Source organism: Dendrobium catenatum, unplaced genomic scaffold (genome assembly GCF_001605985.2).
Source record: "Dendrobium catenatum unplaced genomic scaffold, ASM160598v2 fragScaff_scaffold_1305, whole genome shotgun sequence".
Taxonomy (NCBI): domain Eukaryota; kingdom Viridiplantae; phylum Streptophyta; class Magnoliopsida; order Asparagales; family Orchidaceae; genus Dendrobium; species Dendrobium catenatum.
The window spans coordinates 291448-313078 of NW_021319767.1; the positions used below are offsets into that span (position 1 = coordinate 291448).

At 38.6% G+C, this 21631-nt stretch overlaps 1 protein-coding gene across 1 annotated transcript in view; it reads left to right on the top strand.

The window, feature by feature from the left end:
• LOC110094859 (GDSL esterase/lipase At5g45920) overlaps positions 1-19883 on the top strand; it is a 43329-nt gene extending 23446 nt beyond the window's left edge. Inside the window, exons 4-5 of the mRNA XM_020820192.2 lie at positions 1641-1805; positions 19305-19883. Coding sequence (XP_020675851.1) covers positions 1641-1805; positions 19305-19464 — 325 coding nt within the window. The 3' untranslated portion in view covers positions 19465-19883. The remainder of the gene's footprint in view (positions 1-1640; positions 1806-19304) is intronic.
• Positions 19884-21631: the final 1748 nt, after the last annotated feature.

The window sequence follows — 21631 nt, forward strand, 5'->3', positions numbered from 1 at the left end:
CAAGCAAGAGCTTCATCTCTGGTTCCACATCCCTCACGCATGATGCCCTCGCCTCTCCCTCTCTTGTTTTTGCTCGAGATGGACACAGGAATCCAAATCAATGCTCCTTGCCTCCCGCTCCCTCTATCTCTCGCTTGTTTAGGGACACACGAGAAGCAATAAAACAAATGGATTCGCCCCCCCCCCCCCCACTATCATCCTTCAATAAAACGAATGGATTCGCCCCCCCCCCCCTATCTTGCTCTCTCTATAGTGAAACGAGAAATATCCCACTCGATACAATCTTCTACGGAATTTGATGGAAAACAAAGCAAGATTTTTTATTTAGTAAGCCAAATTAGCCCAAATTTGACTGAATGAGCTTAAATCAGACTCGATCCGAATCTATTTGGGTCGATTCGGGTCTGATTGAGTCCAATCGAGTCAAGTTCACAAAATTAGACTGAATTGGCATCGAATTAGACTTGATGAGGCTCGACTGGGTTCTATTTGGATCGATTTTGGGTTGACTAGATCAATTTAAGTTTAATTTAATTAAATTGAACTTAATTTGATGAAATTTAGGTCTAGTTTGAGTTTAATTTTGCTTCGACGATGCTCGGTCGATCGAGCCCAGTCGAGCTCGAATCAGCTCGATCAGAGCTGATTTAGGCATCAATGCAAAAATATATATCAACAAAAATGAGAAAAAATGTAACCATGATTGAGCATGGAACATCAAGGCATAGGACTAGAAGAAGATAGCGTCTTCAAAAAATCTTGCAAGTGAAGATAGCAATAAGCTTCTACGTGGTCTTTGTTCCACGCATGATGGAAGCAGCAACGAGTTATGAATTTCATTCCTTTGAAACCAATTTATGTTTTTCTGTTATCCCTATGTAGGTCTGGAAGTACATGAGCTGCTGAGGATTCTTTTTTCTACTCTGCAATGCAAGAGCAATTTGGTTAATGTTACTAAAGCGTCATGTTTCTGACATAGTATTGTTTTCTAAATCATTGAAATTATGCACAAGTGGAACTGAAAATCTGGAAATGTTTGGAAATATTTAGGTAGCTTGGGCATTTTTATTATTTGGTTGTGTTTCTAAAGATACTCCTTTGCTATTTTAATATACTCTGCTTGGTGGAGATATTTCCTGTAAATTTAAATGGTAAATGCCACTGTACGTCCAAGACGCATCCAAGATTCTAACAAGACAGCGAAACAAACTGATTTTTTGTGCTTGTACATGTTTGAATTAGACCATGGTCAGGGGATAGAACTAGTACCGGGCCAAAATTTAGCTTGTTTGGCCTCTTATATTCATAGCACCCATTAAAATCTATGTCTAAGTTTGCTTTCGAGCTGAATACTAAGTGGTTTAGCAATTGGTATTCTAGATGCTTTACTCCACTTTATTTTTTTGAAAGTGTGACCTAGAGAAGTATCCTCTGAAATGCTAGCTTTGAGGTAAAATATGGAATTGTTAACATTCTTCATTATTTGCATAAGTAAGCTAAATTTTGAGGAACTGCTAAGGTCCCATTCTTGTTTAATTATTTTATACTTCATGTCTAATACACAAATAAAACAATCCTGAAAGAATAAATATACTGTCCTGCTTTGTAATGTAGCATTTATTGCAATCTATTAAATGCAGGAATCCTTTTGGGGACGACGCATCCGGTTTGCCTGAGAGGACCAATGACAGTGCTGGTGCTTATGCAAAAGCATGCATAGCTGTTGCTTCAGAGTCTAACATACCAGTGATTGACATCTGGTCCAAAATGCAGCAATTTTCTGGCTGGGAGAAGTCTTTCTTAAGGTATTAAGACAGTTGTCAATAAATTAAATATATATATATATACATATACATATACAAAACTTCACGCATAATTCTCTTTTTAATCATTGAACAACTGAGTTAACTATCTGATGGAGACATCAGATATTGGAAGGTTTATCAGAGGCATGGCCGCCGATCTACGGCCACGATCGAGTCATTGTATTTTTTATTTACGTTATTTTCTTACTTATGTATTCTCTTATTTTTAGTATCGTGTATTTGTTTTTCGGTTGTACCCTTTTAGTGAGTGATGTCGTATGTAAGCCCGGAGGGCATTTTCGTCTTTTATTTCGTGAGTCTCATGTACTAGGCTATTTATAACCCCATGTTTTATTTTTGAGGTAATGAATGATTATTTGAGAATTTTGTCTTCTTTCTTGGAGTTCTTGAGAGAGTTTGAGAGTTCGGAGAGAGATCCCTTGGAGAGGGAGATTCGCGCATCACCCACCAATCTTGGAGACGGCCGGGTTCGTGGTTCTTTACTTTGTTTGGCTTCCCCTTTGACCCCTTCCTCCACCCTTAGCCGCCGGCCACCCCTAACCCCTCTACTTCCACCACTTAAACTTCCTCCCTACAACCCAAAACCCCCCCATCCTTTGCTCACCCGTTCCCACCCACATCACACAAACCCGGCGGCAAGCATAGCCAAGCTGCCCCCCCTCTCTCTTACCCGGCCGTCTTTCCAATCCTCTACTACAGCTGCCGACCCCTCTCTCTTACCCGCCCCTCTTTCCAATCCATCTCTCCATCATTAACTCTCTCCCGGAATTTAGGATTTGATAATTTCTATCCTAAATCCCTCTCCCCTCTTTACAAAATATGAAACTTATTTCAAATTTTCGTGCATGGATCTTCCCTCCTTCAAGTGATAAGAGAACTTCTTTCTCTCCGACAATATTCAAGTGCACCATCAAGTTGTGAGGAGTTTTGCTACCGAGTATCTATGAATGGCGGATCCGGAGACTGAATAAGGCCTCACCTGCGACGAAGACGGTTTCATAGACATTATCCAATCCACATTCTTTGACGTTAATACAAGGGTCGATCACACCGTCGAGGATTACATCGAGCGCATTCTAGATACTTTGGTAGAAGCAATCGAAGAGCAGTTTAAAGACGTTGAGTGAAGGATCTCCACCACTTCATGACAAAAGATTCTACTTTCCCCTTTCAACATATTTCCTAAATCTAACCTTATCTTATGTTTGATTATAGTCACGAAGGAGGATTCTCCATTGCTCCTGCTAAGCTTAGTAAACGTAGGGTTTTGAGTGTATTCATGTGCTTACTAATTTCACTGTTAGACTAGGGATTTTATTTGAAACTACTATTTTGGTATAATGTTGTTTTCTACTTAAGAGTTGTGCAAATTCCTAACAAAATATTGCATCCTTGCATAGTCCTACATCACTATCTCTTTGCCTGTTAACGACAAAACTTTCTATTCTCTGCGGCCTAAATGTCAAAACTTGAAGAAAATTCAATCCTAACTCGTCTTCTCTGTGGCTTAAATGTCAAAACAAATGAAATGTTCTCATTGTATAGGATAAATGGATAACTCATTAAGAAAAAGGTAAATGTTAGCTAAGATACAGTGTAGTGAAAGGATGCCTATTGAGCATATTCTTTTTCCTCTCATGCTGGTACGATTTAAAGAGAGTATAAACTATAAGCATATTCATAATCATTAGCCTTATGGCCCTTATCCTAGCTGTTTGGTGTAGCTTCTTTAATTAGTAAAGAATACTTCCTATTTACAGAAAGGTACCTGGTCATCCTCGTAATTGTTCTTATCCAAACTCATCAGTGTGCTTATCTCATCCTTTTTGGTTGATTTGGTGACCCTTCTCCATTTATATTTGTTGAGACTTGGCACTTTCCATTCTTTGTAGCTAGGACATTTCTTTAAAATTTGAGTGATTTTCTGTATAACCTTTCACCTTCCCATCATCCTATGCCTTTGACTTCAACTCATCTCTTCTTATTTTATCCGAGCATCTTCTTTTCTCTAAATTCCTAGCACGTCTAAAATTATGTGAATGACACGTTGAAGATAAGTAGTAGAAATAGAAATGAAGGGTTTGAGAATGTGAAATAGAAGGCATAAAATGCTTCAATTAGGCGGGTAGATGGACCAGTAAACTTTGTTTGTGAGGAATTTTTTTTTTTTGTAAATTGGTTGTAAATCTGCTGTAGACTGTTGCTTGAAAAATCAATCTTTCATGGTCCTGTTTATTGATAAGAAAGTATTTTTTTTTTCTGCGTAGCTAGATTGTTGTATATGATCAAATGACCTAAATGCCCTTATTCTTGTTATTATTCTTATGAATAAATTAATAATCATCAAATTGTTTTTTTTTTAAATATATGCTAAAAATAGAACATTCCTTATAATCCAAGCTCTCTTACTACTTTAAACAAATATTTTATTTAAATTATATAAAATTATAATTATATATTTATTAGTGAAAAGGTTGGAGTAGCTCTAGTGGAAGATAAGATTAGAGAGAGTCGCCTTAGATTGTTTAGTCATATAAAATGGTGGCCTTCCGATGACCCGGTTAGGAAAGTAAATGTATTAGATTTGACTTATGTTAAGAAAGATAAAGGTAGACCTAAAAAACTTGGTTAGAAAATATTAGATATGACATTTCTTTATTAGATTTAGATGAGAATTTGACTTTTAACATGACACAATGGAGAAAAAGGATTCATATAGCCTACCCCACATAGTGGGATAAAGGCTTGTTGTTGTTGTAGTATAATGATAGACTTATTAGTATAAAACTCTGCATTTTTTCAACATTGAACATTTTCATGTGAACGGTTAAACACCAAATTAATCACCAAAAGCTAATTTCAGTATGTTAAATAGGTGAAAAGTCTGCAATAAGATCAATTTTGTCATTTAAAGAACACATCTTCATGTGAAAGCATACATGAAAAATATTGTCGTGAGAAGTAGGTTGTTTTTTTAATGCAAGAAAAAAAAAAAAGGAATGTAACATGAAGAAAAAAAATCCGCAGAAGTTGATGGAGCAAGACGTGATGAGAGCACATTCTCTCGGATTACAGAAAGCATAGGATTAGATGACCAACTTCTCTTTGTTATACTATAGCCTGAAGCTATCACAAATGCACTTGTAGTGTTCATTTAGGACAGTTATAGTTGTCAGTGAAAGGTGTTGTAGAATTATTATCAATAAAATTGGTTTTTTTTTAAGTTGTGGGTAATATAGACTTTTTCTTATTTAAAAAACTTAGATAACCATTTTGTTACAACTATCACATTCAAGAAGATGTGATTGTAAAAAGCTACTTCCTTACCTACACGAAATTTTTTTTAATAGTGGAATGAAAGTTGTTGCAAAACATAATTTTGATAGTTTTCTTCAAAACAAAGCCGTGAAAAGTTATCTCAAATGGGCCCTTAATGTAAACGAATAAGATGGAAATTTGGGTTGATTAAAGATAACATGAAATTTTACAAAATTAATTGTGCAAAGTTAGAGTTAATGTCTCATATAGTCTTTGATAACATTGATTGGTGGATTCAAAAAAGAACCCCAAATTGTTGGAACAAGGTTAATCTGGTTTCAATAAATTTGCCAGGCAAGCTCTCTTCTTTTTTTGCTGTCGCCTTTTGTGAACTCAACCACAAGCAATCTAAAGATCACGGTGGTTAAACCTTATTGGATTAAAATGCTTGCTTATTTTATGCTGTTAAATATTTGACTAGGTGTTTTGAAGAATACCCAAATATTCTTATTTGAATTGAAGGGCTGTGATTCTATCTTATTAAGTGAAATTATGACTTGGAAGGAGGATTGGTGCCCCATCTCTCTCATTGTTTGTGCTTATCTATGATGCATAGAGACGGACACGACGATACAAATGTGACACGGGATACGCCAATCATTAAAATATAGGATACGGACACGGGTTGTACGCGGTATTATAATTTTATATTTTAAAAATAGTATATAAAAATTGAATAAGTATAATATTAAAATAATTGAGAAATAATAAGTCATTTAACTAAAATTTATGCTTAAAATGATTAATATTAGGATGTCGAGAATCAGACGTCGATATCGTGTATCAGACATCGAGAGAGGAGACGATAATGATATCGAGTTGGGCATCGATGTTATGTAGTAAGTATCAGGTGTCGATGTCAAGAGGGCATCGGTCATCTATGATAAGACAACGTCGAACAAAAATGAGCTGTCATGTTATGGGTGTAGAAATTGCTAGCATAGAGCATCAATGTCAAAACAATGTTAGATTTTGATGTTGAGATGGTTTTAAAATGTCGATATTGTAACGACGTCAGACATCAATTTTGAAATGACATCAGGCATTGTTATGAAGCAAAGTTGCGAGCCGCAAAAAAGAAATGAAAATGAGAATATTTGATGAATGAGATATTGAGTGCGGGCGATTGAGTTGGTGTTATGGATAGAAAATAAGAAATGTATGTTTATATTTTAAATAAATAAAAACTTTAAATACAAGAAATTATATTTTAAACAAATTATAAAATATTTATGACATGTGTGTCCAATTTATATTTAACTTTGTTTTAATAAGACACATTTTCGACGTGTCCAACACAGGTTAGAGGTGTGTGGGATGCATGTCGTGTCGGATACGGTGTCAGACACTGCATGGCTATTTGAGGAGAAGTGTCGGTGCATTATAGGTGCTTATCATAAGAATTTTGAGATTTCTCAAGATTTAAACATGCGTCATTTTACGTGCAATTTGAATTTTGGAACCATGCATCCTTTCTCTTCTTGATTGCATCCAGGGGAAGATGAAAAACTATATCTAAGTGATCTCTCCTCTATGATTAATAAACCAAGCTTTGGAGGCACCATTCAGGTCAGGTCGGGCCATGTCAACCCGACAACCCGACGGGTCAGGACCGGGTTGTATTTTCTCATCCGTTTGCAAAAAAAGGTCGGTTTTAGGTTGACCCATATAGTGTCGGGTCAGTTCCGGGTTTGGCCCGAACCCGACTTGTGACCCGAAATTGACACCCCTAATTTTATCCCATATAAAGCTCAAGAAAAGACCCCTATAATGTAGCACTATTCTATATGGAACATAGCTCCCATCTTTCGGTTGAGTTTTTATTCTGATACCATTTTATAATACTCCAAACTCTTAACTATTGAATTATTGTCTGTTTTGGCCTAATTGCCTCATTGTTTTGTCCCATTGGTATAACTTCCCAGGAGATCACTCATCCCAGGATTATTCTCTCATAAGTATGCTTAACATTGAAGTTTCTTAATAAAATTTCAACTATTATATTGATAGGTCGTTTCATTCAGAATCGACCTTTGAGAGGTCGGTTCATTTCGAATTGACCCAGCCGGCCCCACCTGAGCTGGCAATGGTTTACAGGAGGCGGTTCAAACCACCTCTCTTGAGTTGCTGCCTAGCATAGGGGCCCATGCTTATTTAAATTAATTTTAAAAAAATGTATTTTAGGCAAGGGGAGGGGCGGTTTGGGCTAGGGATGAGGATTATAAATAGGTATGAAGGGAAGGGTGAAGGCATGCTTAGATTGGTTTCTCTTGTAGCTTTTTGGGTGTCTTGGGCTCTAGATTCCTTGTCTAGAGATTGGGAGAGAACGATCATCCTCTTGAATTGATGATCACTTGTATCTTTGCTTTATTAGTGTCTTGTTTTTCTTCCTATAGTGCAATCTACTGTTTTGGAGAGTTTTGTGCATCAAAGTTCTTGTGTTTCCCCGTTGTTCTTACCGATTATTGTTAGGATTGCTTGCGAACTCATATTTCCCTTACGCTTGCTTGCGAACTCAAGTATTTCCTATCAAATTGGTATTAGAGCATCGACTTGGGACCGTCAGCGGCTGAAATTTTGAAATTTCAGCAGTTTATTTGCATCCGGAAGAAGATTTCTTAGGATTCTTGGGAAGAAAGATGGCTGGAAAGAAAGTTGAACTATTGGAAGGCGAAATCGGGTAACTAAATTCATATTTGGAGGAGATATTTTCTGATTTCCAAAATCAGATTATTTCCAATAATGAAAAGGTAGAGGGGAAGTTCGCCTTGATGGAAGAGATGTTGAAGAAAATACTAGAAGTGAAGACTAATTCGGCGACATCGTAAGCAAGGGAGATCACTGGCGGGTATGGGAGAAGAGGGAATCCGAACCCGTTTAGGGGGAGGGAAAATTTGAAAGTGGAGGTCCTCGAGGCATGCCACCTCTAGAACCCCTTTCTAGGGAGGAGATAATAATGGGCTACGTAAGGAGGGTGCTGATTTTGTTGGGAGAAAATGAGATTTCCACCACCGAGGTGTTAATTCTGAAAGGAGAAGAGGGGAAGTTGATGAAGGGTACGGTTATGATTGTCGGAGGAAAGATTGTGACAGCTGGGGAGCACTTCCACCGCATTGGATGGGAGGTCATGGAGGAATCAAAAGCCACTGGGGTGACCGGAAGGTGAGAAAGCTGAAGATGCCTATCTTTGAGGGCGAGGATGGCCATGGCTAGATCTACAAGGTAGAACGATATTTTGCCATCAACGGGTTGACGGAGGAAGAAAAGTTGACGGCGGCTAGACTCTGTTTGGAGGGGAAGGCACTAACATGGTACTAATGGTGAGACATGAGGCAACCCATCCGGAGCTGGAGGGAGTTCAAAGAATGCTTACTAGAATGTTTCCGAACCGGAAGGAAAGAGACTTCTATAAGAATTTTTTTCCTTGACATAGGAGGGGAAGATGGCAGAATACCGTGACAAGTTCGAGTACCTGGCTAGCATATTGGACTGGCTCTCTGAGACAGTATTAGAAGGGAACATTATGAAGGGGCTGAAATTAGATATACAGGCAACAATTAGGGTGATGAGGCCCAGAGACTTACGGGAGGCCATGGAGCTAGCCCAATTGGTTGAGGATCAGAGGCAGCTGGAGAAAGGGGCTAGGGGGAGAAGTTCCGGAGGGTCATACCAGATGGCCACCACCGTCTTAGCTCCCAAGGTAGCATCACCAGGGAGTTCGAAGGAAGTGTCTAAGGAGAGAGCTGGAGGAGGGGGAAATGAGGAAAATTTCAAAAGGCTGACTGAAAAGGAAGTACAAGAAAAAATGGAAAAAGGATTGTGTTTCAGATGCGATGAGAAGTACATGTTGGGCCATAGGTGTAAGGACCGAACTCTCCAGGTTATCACCATCTGTGATGACGAGGAAGCTGAAGAGGGAGGTGGAAGCAGGTTAGAGATAGAGGAAGAGGAGAAGTTGCATCTGGATGTGGCAGTAATCTCCCCAGTAGTGGGATTCACCTTGAATCACACTATGAAGGTGGAGGGAGAGATAGCCACGAGGGAGGTGGTAGTGTCGATAGATAGTGGGACAATCCATAATTTCATCTCCACCCAGATGGTAGATTTACTGGGGTGAAATTAGTGAATACCGTGGGGTATGGGGTGATGATGGGTTCGGGAAAGTTGGAAATGGGTAAAGGATTTTTTAGGGGAGTGATGTTGACCATTCAGGGGATACAGGTGGGGAAGGACTTTCTTCTCTTGGAATTGGGAAGCACCAATGTGGTTTTGGGAATGCAGTGGTTACAGATCTTGGGAGAGACCAATGTCAATTGGGGGGTTTTGAGGATGGAATTGGTGGTGGGGGAGGGGAGCGAGTGGTGATTTAGGGTGATGCAGGGCTATCAAAGACTGGAGTATCTCTCAAGTCCTTGATTAAAACCATAGATGAGGTGGGAGGAGGATATTTGTCAGAGTTACATCTCTTGGAGGGAGTAAGATTGGAAGAGGAGGATAACATTCCTTGTTTAGTACAACCACTTATACAACATTACAGCGAGGTCTTTCAACCTCCCCAGGGCCTACCACCATAGAGGGAATCAGAGCATGCCATTACTCTGAAGGATGGGGTGTTGTCGATCAATGTTCGTCCCTATCACTACCCTCAAATTCAAAAGAATGAAATTGAGAAGCTGATCCTGAAGATGCTGGAGGCCGGAATTATCAGGCCAAGTATGAGCCCTTTCTCTAGCCAAGTTATATTGGTTAAGAAAAAGGATGGGAGCCGACGGTTCTGTGTGGACTACAGAGCTTTGAATAAGGGGACAATGCCTAATAAGTTCCCTATTCCGGTAATTGATGAGCTCTTATATGTATTGTATGGGCCAGTCATGTTTTCCAAGCTGGATTTGAAATATGGGTACCATCAGATTAGGATGAGCGAGGCAGACATTTTGACGATAGCCTTCAGAACACATGAAGGATATTATGAGTTTCTGGTGGTGCTGTTTGGGCTTACTAATGCCCTCGGTACTTTTCAGTACTTGATGAACATAGTATTCAAGCAGTATCTTAAGAAATTTGTTCTGGTGTTTTTTGAAGACATCCTGGTGTACAGCAAGACTGAGGAGGATATCTGAAGCACTTGAGGATAGATATTTCTTTTTATAGGAACATCAGTTGAGGGCCAACATAAAGAAGTGCAGTTTCTCCTAATCTAGTGCGGAGTACTTGGGACATATAGTATCCCAGGAAGGAGTGGGGGCTGACAAAACAAAAATTAAGGCAATGTAGAAATGTCCTATGCCTAGGAACCTAAGGGAGCTGAGAGGGTTTGTAGGGTTGACAGGGTACTATAGGAGATTTGTGAGTGGGTACAAAATCTTAGCTTGGCTTATGACCGAGCAATTGAAGGACAAATTTTTATGGGGAGAGGCAACCACTTAGGCTTTTGAGAAATTAAAGAAAGTCATGACTACAGATCAAGTTTTAGCTCTTCCGGACTTTAGTCAAGTCTTCGTAGTAGAGACGGATGTGTCAGGATATGGGTTAGGGGTAGTATTGATGCAAAATCACCAACCTATAGCATATTTCAGTCAGGTGTTGTCAATCAGGGCTAGACTAAAGTCGGTATATGAGAGGGAGCTGATGGCCATTGTTTTGACTATTTATAAATGGCGCCCGTACCTATTGGGGAGGCATTTCATAGACCAGACAGATGAAAGGAGTTTAAAGTACCTGTTGGAGCATCAGAGGTGGTTGTCCAAGCTACTAGGCTATGATTTTGAAATCTAGTACACGTCGGGCTTAGAAAATAAAGCAGCAGTGCTTTATCCAAATGTATGAGAGAGCTTCAAAAGTTGGATTTTTCAGTACCACTGATGGTAGACTGGGGGGCCATCAAGGAAGAGATTATGCAGAATGAGGAATTGAAAAATATTTGAAGATTTGATGAAAGGTGAGAATAGCCACATGGGGTACCATCTTGAAGGGGGAAGACTCTTGGATAAAGGGAGGTTTGTGATGCCATAAAACTTCATATACATTTCCCACTTATTGCAGGAGTTCCACGGCAGTGCAATTGGAGGACATTTAGGGGTCTAGAAGACTTATAGAAGACTGGCATCCGAGCTTTATTGGAAGGGGATGTACAAAGACGTTGAGAAAATGGTGGCAAAGTGTGAAGTGTGCCAAAGAAACAAATATATGGTAATGGCTCTAGGAGGACTGCTACAACCCTTGGCACTTTTAAACAGGGTATGAGAGGAAGTGTCTGGATTTTATAGATGGTCTCCCAAGATCAGAAGGATTCACATTCATTATGATAGTGGTGGACAGAATCAGCAAGTATGCACGCTTCATTCATTTACGGCACCCTTACACTGCAATTATAGTGGCAGCAACTTTCATCACGGAGATAGTCAGATTACATGGAGTGCCAGAAGCAATAATATCAGGTAGAGACAAGGTATTCATCAGCCATTTCTAGAGGAAGTTGTTCAGATTACAGGAAATAGTTCTAAAGAGGAGTACTGCCTATCACTCACATACAGATGGCCAAACATAAGTGGTTTACAGGAGCTTGGAGACCTATCTGAGGTGCTTCGTGTCGGAGAAACCTAACCTATGGGCCAAATGGATGTGATGGGCAGAATATTGGTACAACACCTCTTATTATTTTGCTTCTCAGATGATCTCGTTCAAGGTGTTGTACGGAAGGGATCATCCTTACTTGGTGCCCTTTGGGAGTAGAAGCACTCCCGTATCTTCAGTAGAGGAATACTTAAAGGAAAGAGACAGAATGTTATAAGATCTAAAGAAACACCTTCTGAGAGCTCAACAGTTTATAAAACAACAAGCTGATGGACATAGGAAGGACGTCCAGTTCGAAGTTGGGGAGATCTTCTTAAAACTCCGACCCTACCGACAGAAGACATTGGCCAACAGAAGGAATGAGAAGCTCGCTCCAAGATACTTTGGACCTTATGAAGTATTGGAGAAAATTAGGGCAGTAGCGTATTGGCTGAAGCTACCACCAACAACAACTAGACACCCAATTTTTCATGTGTCTTAGCTGAAAAGAGCTATTGGACATTGTTCAGCCGGATCCGAGTTACCAGTCACTTTTACATAAGACTTAGAAGTGATTTTGAAACCCTGTGAGTTACAAGGGGTGCGTTAGGGAGAGGGGAGGGATAAAGGAAGTGTTAATCAAATGGAAGGATCTCCCAGATTATGAGGCGACCTGGGAACCTTATTAATGGGTAAAGCATCAGTTTCCTTCCTTCCACCTTGAGGACAAGGTGGTTCTTTGAGAAGGCGGTATTGTTAAGTCAGTTCATCCAGAACTGACCTTTGAGAGGTTGGTCATCTAAAACTGGCCCAGCCGGCCCAACCTGGGCCGGCAATAATGGTTTATAGGAGGCGGTTCAAACCGCCTCCCTTGAGTTGCCGCCTAGCATAGGGGGCCATGTTTATTTGAATTAATTTAAAAAAAAATGTATTTTAGGCAAGGGGAGGGGTGGTTTGGGGTAGGGCTAAGGATTATAAATAGGTAGGAAGGGGAAGGGTGAAGGCATGCTTAGATTGGTTTCTCTTGTAGCTGTTTGGGTGTCTTGGGCTCTAGATTCCTTGTCTAGAGTTTGGGAGAGTACGATCCTCCTCTCGAATTGAGGATCACTTGTATCTTTGCTTTGTTTTTGTCTTGTTTTTCTTCCTATAGTGCAATATACTGTTTTGGAGAGTTTTGTGCATCAAAGTTCTTGTGTTTCCCCGTTGTTTTTACCGATTATTATTAGGATTGCTTGTGAACTCAAGTATTTCCCTTAGATAAAAAAAGCAAAAATTAAAAAAAAAAAGTATTTCCCTTAGGGTTGCTTGCGAACTCAAGTATTTCCTATCATATACCAAAAAATACCTCTATGTTTAAGAGTTTAACTTCTTTTTATTTAGGAGATTCACATTAGTGAACCATTATTCTTTCATCTATCGAACTATGTTTTATAGAATTCTTCATGAAAACAACTAAAAAGTATTTTTGGTTCATGTTAGAGCATCAAATTTAAGGGAGTCAAAAATAGTTGGATGCTTGGCTACATGAAATGTTATGAAGCAAAATTTTGCATGATGTGATGTGAAGACTTCAGGAGGTGATTAGATGAAAGGTGTTTGTGTTACACTCAGTCCGAGTGTCAAGTTGTACTATTGCTACATTCTAGACGAGGAAACATTCACTTAAGAGTTATGAAGATTTTGCGGCAACAGCACTTCTAGCATTTATGGATCCATCTTTGTGTATAATAGATATGCTTTGGAGATCTCTTGTGGGTGTTTGACTCGAGCATAATCTGATGATATTGTACATGCTAAGCTTACCCTTCAAGGTTTAGGAGTACAAAGTGCTTGACTTAGAGAGGATGAATAAGAGAGGGAATCCTGGTTATTGCCATAATTGTGAGTTGAGGTAGAATTGTTAAATAATTGAATATATCCGATTTATTCCTTTTAGAATTGGTTGGTTTAGATTTTAGATTGTGAAGTGAAAATTACGAAATGTAATGAGAATTAGCACCTCCTTTCTCTCAATTTGAATACTCATCTTGATAATCATGACAGTTAGTAGGATCGATGCTTGTACCTAATTTCATGTGTGGTTTAAATTTCTCCTCGATTTGTCTGTTGTTGCCCTATGATCATATGATACATCCTTTCTCAATTTGCATGTGGAGGGAAACACTTCTTTATCTTTGTGATCTCTCTTATAGGTTTTGCAAACCAAACTTTGGAAATAAGGGTTGGGGGTGAACTTAAGGTGGGTCAAACATGTATCGCATATGCCAAAGGTCAAACCCGCTTTCAACCTAAAAGCTTAAGTCTCTATGTGAGAGACGAACTCCCATCAACTCTAAGGGTTCCAAAATCAACTTTAAGTCCTTCGTGAGTGTCATCGGTAACTTTGAGCTAACATTATACTGTCTAATGGTCCTTCTCAATTGAGATGCATGAAAAATCGGATGTAGGGTCACCGTTGGTGGTATATTCAGTCGATATGCTACCACCCCAATCTTCTCCAATACTTCATAAGGTCCAAAGTACCTTGAAGAAACTGGAGTACTGCTATTGCGGAAGTGCACCAAGTGGGGTGGATCCCTTCCGTACAACACCTTGAACGGGGTCATCTGAGAAGAAGAATGATACGAGTTATTGTACCAATACTTAGTCCATGATAACCAGTTGACCCATAACCTGGGTGTCTCTGACACAAAGCATCTGAGGTAGGTCTTCAAGCTCCTGTTGACCACTTTTGTTTGGCCATCCTTCTGTGGGTGGTAGGCGGTGATCCTTTTCAACACGGTCACCTGTAGTCTGAACAACTCCCTCCAGAAATGACTAAGGAACATTTTATCCCTGTCAGATACTATCACCTCAATTATTCCATGTTACCTAACAGTCTCCCTGATGAAGGCTAATGTTACTGTCACTGTTGTGTACGTCTCATAGTTTAAAATTGCGTAATTAGAGGCATGCCTCTATGCAATTTCACTCCCAGGCGCCTTATTGCTTAAACAATTATGGGACCAGGAGAGGCGTCGCGCCTCATAGGCGCAATTGTGTAATAACAAGAGAGGCGTACGCCTCAAGAAAATGGGTCCCACTCACTGAAGTGCCTAATCAAATGCCCCTCTCATTCCTCCCTAGTTCCTTCGGCCGACCTGACCCCGCCCTAGCGTCCCTCGGCCGACCTTCCCGCTGCCTCTCCCGACGGCGCCACCTCACATCGGTGAGCATCATGTGTCTGGCTGCCCTCTACGACATCTCTGCTACCGGTTTTAGTTTTATTTTTTTTTTTCAAATTAAAGGTTTGATTTTTCAACTTATAGAAAATCCAGGGTTTAAAATTTTTTGAGATTTTTGGTTTGATTTTGCAGCTAGATGATCTAAGTGTGGATGTCTTGAGGGACAAAGTAGATCAAGCGATCACATCCACTATTATCACACCACACACATCCACTAGTACTACAGCATAACAAGCAAACAAAAGTATCTCATAATTTTTTATGTGCTATTACATTTAAAATATATGCAATTAACAACACACTAATTATTATTATTGAACAGAGAAGAATAAAGTGGATAACATTGAAGATGATGAAGATTTGGCATTCATAGATACAATTGAAGTTGAAGATTCCTCCCTTGAAGACCCATTTAGTGATGGGACATGATTGGATTTTAAATGTTCTTTTTTATTTGTACTTTGAAAATTCTGATAGACTTCAATTTGTAGTTTTGTACTTTGAATTATGTTATGAGATGCATATATTGCATCTGTTTTATTATTTTTCACTAAGTTCGTTTCTCATTTAGATGTTTTTATTGTATCATAGACTCTTAATGTTATGTACCTGCTAGAATACTTAAATTTGCATTTACGCAATTCTTCATCCATGAGGCTTACTCAATCCGCCTCGAGGCTTATAATTCGCATATTTATACCTTGGTACGGATGTCGTAGGGGAATAAAATGAGCATACTTGCTCAATCTATCCACCACAACCAAGATCACTATGAGCCCTCAGAGCGGGGAAGCTCATCTATGAAGTCCATAGATAACTCCTCCCATACTCATCCTGGTAAGGCCAATTAATGTAACAGTCTTCCTGGTGACATAGCCAAATACTTGTTCCTTTGACAAACCTCACATCTGGCTACCATCTCCTTCATATCCTTATGCATCCCCTTCCAATAGCTTTGTCGCCAGCCTTCTGTAGGTTTTTTGCACCCCTGAGTGACCTCTAACTACACTCCCATGGAACTCCTGAGGCAGGTCTGGAATGTGGACTGATGTCCTGGATATTACAAACCTCCCCTAGTACAGCAGTCTCTCCCCCTCCAATGAGTATCCCGGGTGGCTACTCCCTTCCTTTATTAATTTGCCTTGATCCTGCCCAACTCGTCATCCCTAGCACTCCTCCTTGATGGCCTCCCTATCTAACATCATTGGGGTTCATACTGACATCGTTTGCAGCTCTCCCACTGGTACCATGGCAGCGCCTTCCCCTTCCAAGCATAAGCTTGCTGCTGTCAATTTCTCATCCTCTGTCATGCCATTGACGACAAAATACCTTTCCACATTATAAATCCACCCATAAGCATCCTCCTCTTCGAATATGGGCATCTTCAATTTCCTCACCTTTTGATCTCCACCATTCTCCCTTATTTCTCCATAGCCTCCCCTCTCCCAAGTGCTGGGCCCTCTCCATGTCTCCTGGTCTTCTCTTGCCCTATCATAGCCCAAACCCCCTTTGAATTCCCCTCTTCTTTCTTCAAAATCAGCACATTGGCAACCATAATATCCATCATGGCATTCCCCATATCTACCTCCCCTTTCCTTCCTCTGGAAAGGCTCTAGATGGGGTCTTCTTCTTTCTCATTCCACAATTTCCACCTCATCTTCCTCCCTACGAATTTCAAAGTTTTTGTTTTTCACTTCCAGTCCTCTCGCCTAGGACGCCGCCATTTGGGTTTGAAATTCTAACAACTTTTTTCAGCATGTACCGCAAATCGGCCACTTACCCTTCCATGGAAGAAATTCTTTCCTCCACTGTTTCCTTGATGTGATTTATCTCTCCTTCAAGTCTCTCTTCCAGCGCATCCACTTTCTTTGCCGCCATCTCTATCCGGATTTTTGTAAATTCAAACTTTCTGAATTTGGGTCTCCAAAAACAGCAACTTTCCCTTTTTCCGTTTCAAAACCAGCTACTGGAATTCACCAGAAATAGCCTTTTACCGGTCCCAAGACTTGCTTTGATACCAATTTGATAGGAAATACTTGAGTTCGCAAGTAACCCTAATGGGAATACTTGAGTTGGCAAGCAAACCTAAAAATATTTGATAAAATCAGCAAGAAAAATAGAAGAATTTGGTTGGAAGCAATCAAAATTAGCAGATAATTTTATAGAAATCAAAGCGAAGCAAGAACGAAACATAGATACAATTGATCCTCAATTTGAGAGGAGGATCGTTCTCTCCCATTCTCTAGATGAGAAACCTGGAGCTTAGGACACCAAAGAGAACTTCAAGAGAAACAATAATCATGTATGACCCTAACACTAGCCTTCTTCTTCCTTTTAATACATACTTCCTAATACAAAGCCAATTAAAGTTTTCCTAGAATAAATCAAATTCAAATCCAATTCAAAAGGATTTCTCTAATTGCTGCCCACCCCATTTCCCTTTCTCTATATCACGCCCAAAGTGTGCCCCTCAATCCCCACGGAAGGAGGCGGCTTAGCCCGCCTCCTGTATACATGAATCGGCCCAAGCGGGGCCGGTTTGGGCGGTTTAGGAATAACCATATCACAAACTCATTTTTAATCCCAAAAATTTATGCATTTATGTTAGGGCCAATGAATTAGTATTTCTGCATTATTATATTTTTCACCTATCTTTTGTAAGACTAAATCCAAAGATATGTTCCTTTTGTGTGCAAGACCTATCTTCAAGTTAGGTAATTTGTAGTTGATAAAGAGAAGAATATATCTCTACTTGGATTCTCTCTTAGTGGGTATGGCGGTTATAGAATTTTGGCATTGACGGGCGGCTTCAACTAGAGTTCTAGTTGATTTCTTCTTGGTGAGAAATAATCATCTTATACATTAAAGGTTTTTAGGGTTTTCTTTCTTGAGCATGGATCTAAGAAGGGTTGATAAGTGTTACTTCATTATGCACGCCATGTTTGTGGCTTACATAATCAAATCCTCTCTCCCATCCTATATGTATATACTTGTTTGTAGATGAACTTGTATTGCTTTATCCTCGTCTCTTTTGTGTTTGTTTGTAGTTTCATCATGCTTTGCTCTTCGTGATATCTCTGCATTCAGTTTTTGCTATCACACATTTGTATATTTGAATCTTCTAATTTTTTCAATTGTTGATTGAAGGGGCAAAAGAGCCATACAGAATGTTTTGAATGGATTTTCCATTTTGTTTTCAACAGAAGTATATTGAACTTTTGAAAATTATCAGCGGCGCTGGTCATGCCAGTTTATTAGAGAAACAAATCCACAACATGTATGATTAATGTCGGCCATTTTGGTCAAGGCCGGTTTATGAGCTCTAGGCTGTGTTTTGATGCACAAAATTTCGGCGAAAGAAAAAAAATCCTTAAAAAAGGTCTAGTCCATGAGCGTACATCTATAACAACAACAACAAGCCTTTATTCCACTATGTGAGGTCAGCTACATGAATCATTTTTCTCCATTGTGTTCTGTTAAGGATCAAATTCTCATCTACATCTAATAAAGAAAGGTCATTTCTAATATTATCTAACCAAGTCTTTTTAGGTCTTCCTCTACCTTTCTTAATATAAGTCAAATCTAATACATCTATTTTCCTAACCGGATCATTGGAAGGTTGTCGTTTTATGTGACCAAACCATCTAAGGAGACTCTCTCTAATCTTATCTTTCACTGGAGCTACTCCAACCTTTTCACATATATGCTCATTTCGTATTATATCTTTAAGAGTAAAGCCACTCATCCACTTCACTAACCGGGTCATTGTAAGGTTGTCGTTTTATGTGACCAAACCATCTAAGGAGACTCTCTCTAATCTTATCTTTCACTGGAGCTACTCCAACCTTTTCACATATATGCTCATTTCGTATTATATCTTTAAGAGTAAAGCCACTCATCCACTTCAGCATCCTCATCTCTCATCTCTGCACACTTAACTTAAAAAATTATTTGAACATTTATTTCATCTCCTTCATTTCCGTAAATCCAAACAAAGCTTTATGTCCTTTTTTATATTTATCTCAGGGTTTAATGGATTTTTTTGAAGTCACTTGGCAACTCTTTTCTATTTTACATGACAGCATTTTGTCTTGCAAAGAATAATTATAATTACTTTTATCATTTTCTTGTAAAATAAATGAGCCCATATTGTAATTCGATAAATATCTTGCTATTCAAAAAACTATCAATGTATCCTACGATAAACTGGGCTGAGGACTGTTACATGTTTCTGCTATTACAGGTTATATATTGTCCTACTTTTTACTCGTTTGATTTTGTTGCTTTTATTGGATAACGGCTCTTTCTTCCTCCGATGTGAGGTAGCTGTAAATTCTGCTGCAATTTCATATTTAAAGAAGAGCCTATTTCATTGAATTTGTAGGGATGGGCTGCATTTCACGGCTCCAGGGAATAAGATATTATTTGAAGAGGTGGTGAAGAAGCTTGAAGAAAGCGGTATAAGTGTGGATACCCTGCCTGTTGATCTTCCTCCCTTTAGTGAAATTGACCCAAAGGATCCTCTGAAAGCTTTTGAGAGGTGATCTGATATATGAGCTCATCAAGGTGATGGGGTAAAGCATTCCCTCTCACTTGACATGAGTAACAGTAATATTTTTGTATAAATTATTCTATGCGGACATCAGACATCGTCCGGAGGCCAATCAGAACGCACCACGTTACTTTTTTGCTCAGTACCGGTGTTGTGTATTGAGTGATGTGACGCATTCTAGTCGGTATCCGGACCGTCCGATGTATGCACATAATATATTTTTATGTGATATAATAGCATATATATATATATGGCTAATGTCTTTATGTATCATATGCCTAAATTAAACAAAGACCTGCACGTCCATTGCAATACGATGTATCTGCAAATCTTCAGTTTCACAACAAATTTCTCTCAGAAGTTATTAATGTTTCTAGGAGCTATACGCTCTCATCACTGTGATAGAACTCAGTACTGCACAGTCATATACTGTTTTCATTTTTTTTTCTTTATGTGATGCATTGAGGACATGAGAAAGGAGATCTTTATATTTATGCTTGAATGTAGTAAATTATAGGAGAATTAACCATCCACTCATTTATTTAAATCAGATTAGCTAAGTCAATTGTTAAGCTTAAATTAGGCTATAAAACATGCTGATTGTGAAATGGCTTAGTTCACCTAGTTTAGAAGACACCCATAGTATTAGGTAGTCTACTACTTTTATTCGTCCATGATTGAGGCTCGATAAGTCGCAAGACGGACCAATTTGATTTAGGGTTTAGCAATTTATAGTGGTTGAGTCTACTTGTCTACATATACGCATTTCACAATCACTCTCCTTCTCGTCCAAACAAGGTGTAGAGGCTTCTATCTTTCATGGGTAATTGAAAAATCTTACGCTACTTTTCTACTTGGAAAGTACACTAATTTTTAGACACACGGATAATATATAATCACAAGTTCAATAAGCTCTAAACTTAATAAAGGATAAGAATATGATTTAAGAACAACCAATTAGTATAACCTCACTCACATAATCTATCAAAATTTTTTGAAAGCTTGAAGGAAAGAAATGAGAGATTGTTAAGAAAGTTTTCTTCATAGAATATCTCTAATCTCTGTTGACCCGTTCACATGCCAAAATCAAATCTGAGCGAATGCAAAGGGAGCAATGACAAACCTACACACATTATGCCTATAGTTTAAAACTCAATGTTTCACATGGCGATCTCGCAATGCCTCGGCATAGCATGAAATCACTCAAATGTTATATGTTCGTGAAATAGAATGCGTCGATGTGCCATGACTAACCAACGAATTTCGGTTCCTTTGCTTGGGAAGTCGTGTAAGGGTGAAGAAGATGAAGAGAATGACGGAATTCATTTTGTCGTCTCGAGTCACGAAGAAGATGAGGTAGCCGAAGGCGTTGCTCCATCGCTTGAGATGCAAAAACAGGAGAGAGATGTCTAGGAAAATAAAGTCATGCACACGTGGGAAGATTCAGTATTTTGTGTTTTTTTTTTTAATTGTGAGGGCACAAATTATTGAAGATAAAAAAAAAATTGGATCTTTTTCATCCGGGCTTGGAATCAACATAGACGATTTTTCTTTTAAAGTACCTCTTCATATCTTAAGTTGAATAAAAACATGGTTAATAAAATTATAACATTAAAAAACATATATTAAAGTGTCGAAATAAATATAATATTAATTAATTCTACTAATTTAAATGTAAGAGAACCTATATTTCATGATTCTTAAAAATTGGTATGACTCTAAACTATTGAAGCAAAAAAGTTGTGATAATCTAACAAAATAATTTTTAAATATTAATAGAAAGTAAAAAAATGTTTTATCTAAATCTTAAAATCTGTGAAAATTATATTAATAAGCATTGTTAGAAAATTTGTAACTAATTAAATAAAGAACAATTATTTAATTTCTTTTCACTATTTACGTACGTTTCATCGTAGATATGTTAAGATTAGATCCCATAGGATGATATGAAAACTTTTTAAGCCCTTTTTTAACGAATGATAGAAAACTATCTAAGCCTTTTTTAACAAATGATTCACTGCATCGAAAAATAAAAAAAAGACATAAGTGTTATTTTACGTTCATCCTCTGATCCTCATCATCTCTATCTAATCTCTAATTTATTTCTTACCCTTTTGCCTTCTCACACCTATCCCAATAATGACAATTAAAGATTCTCT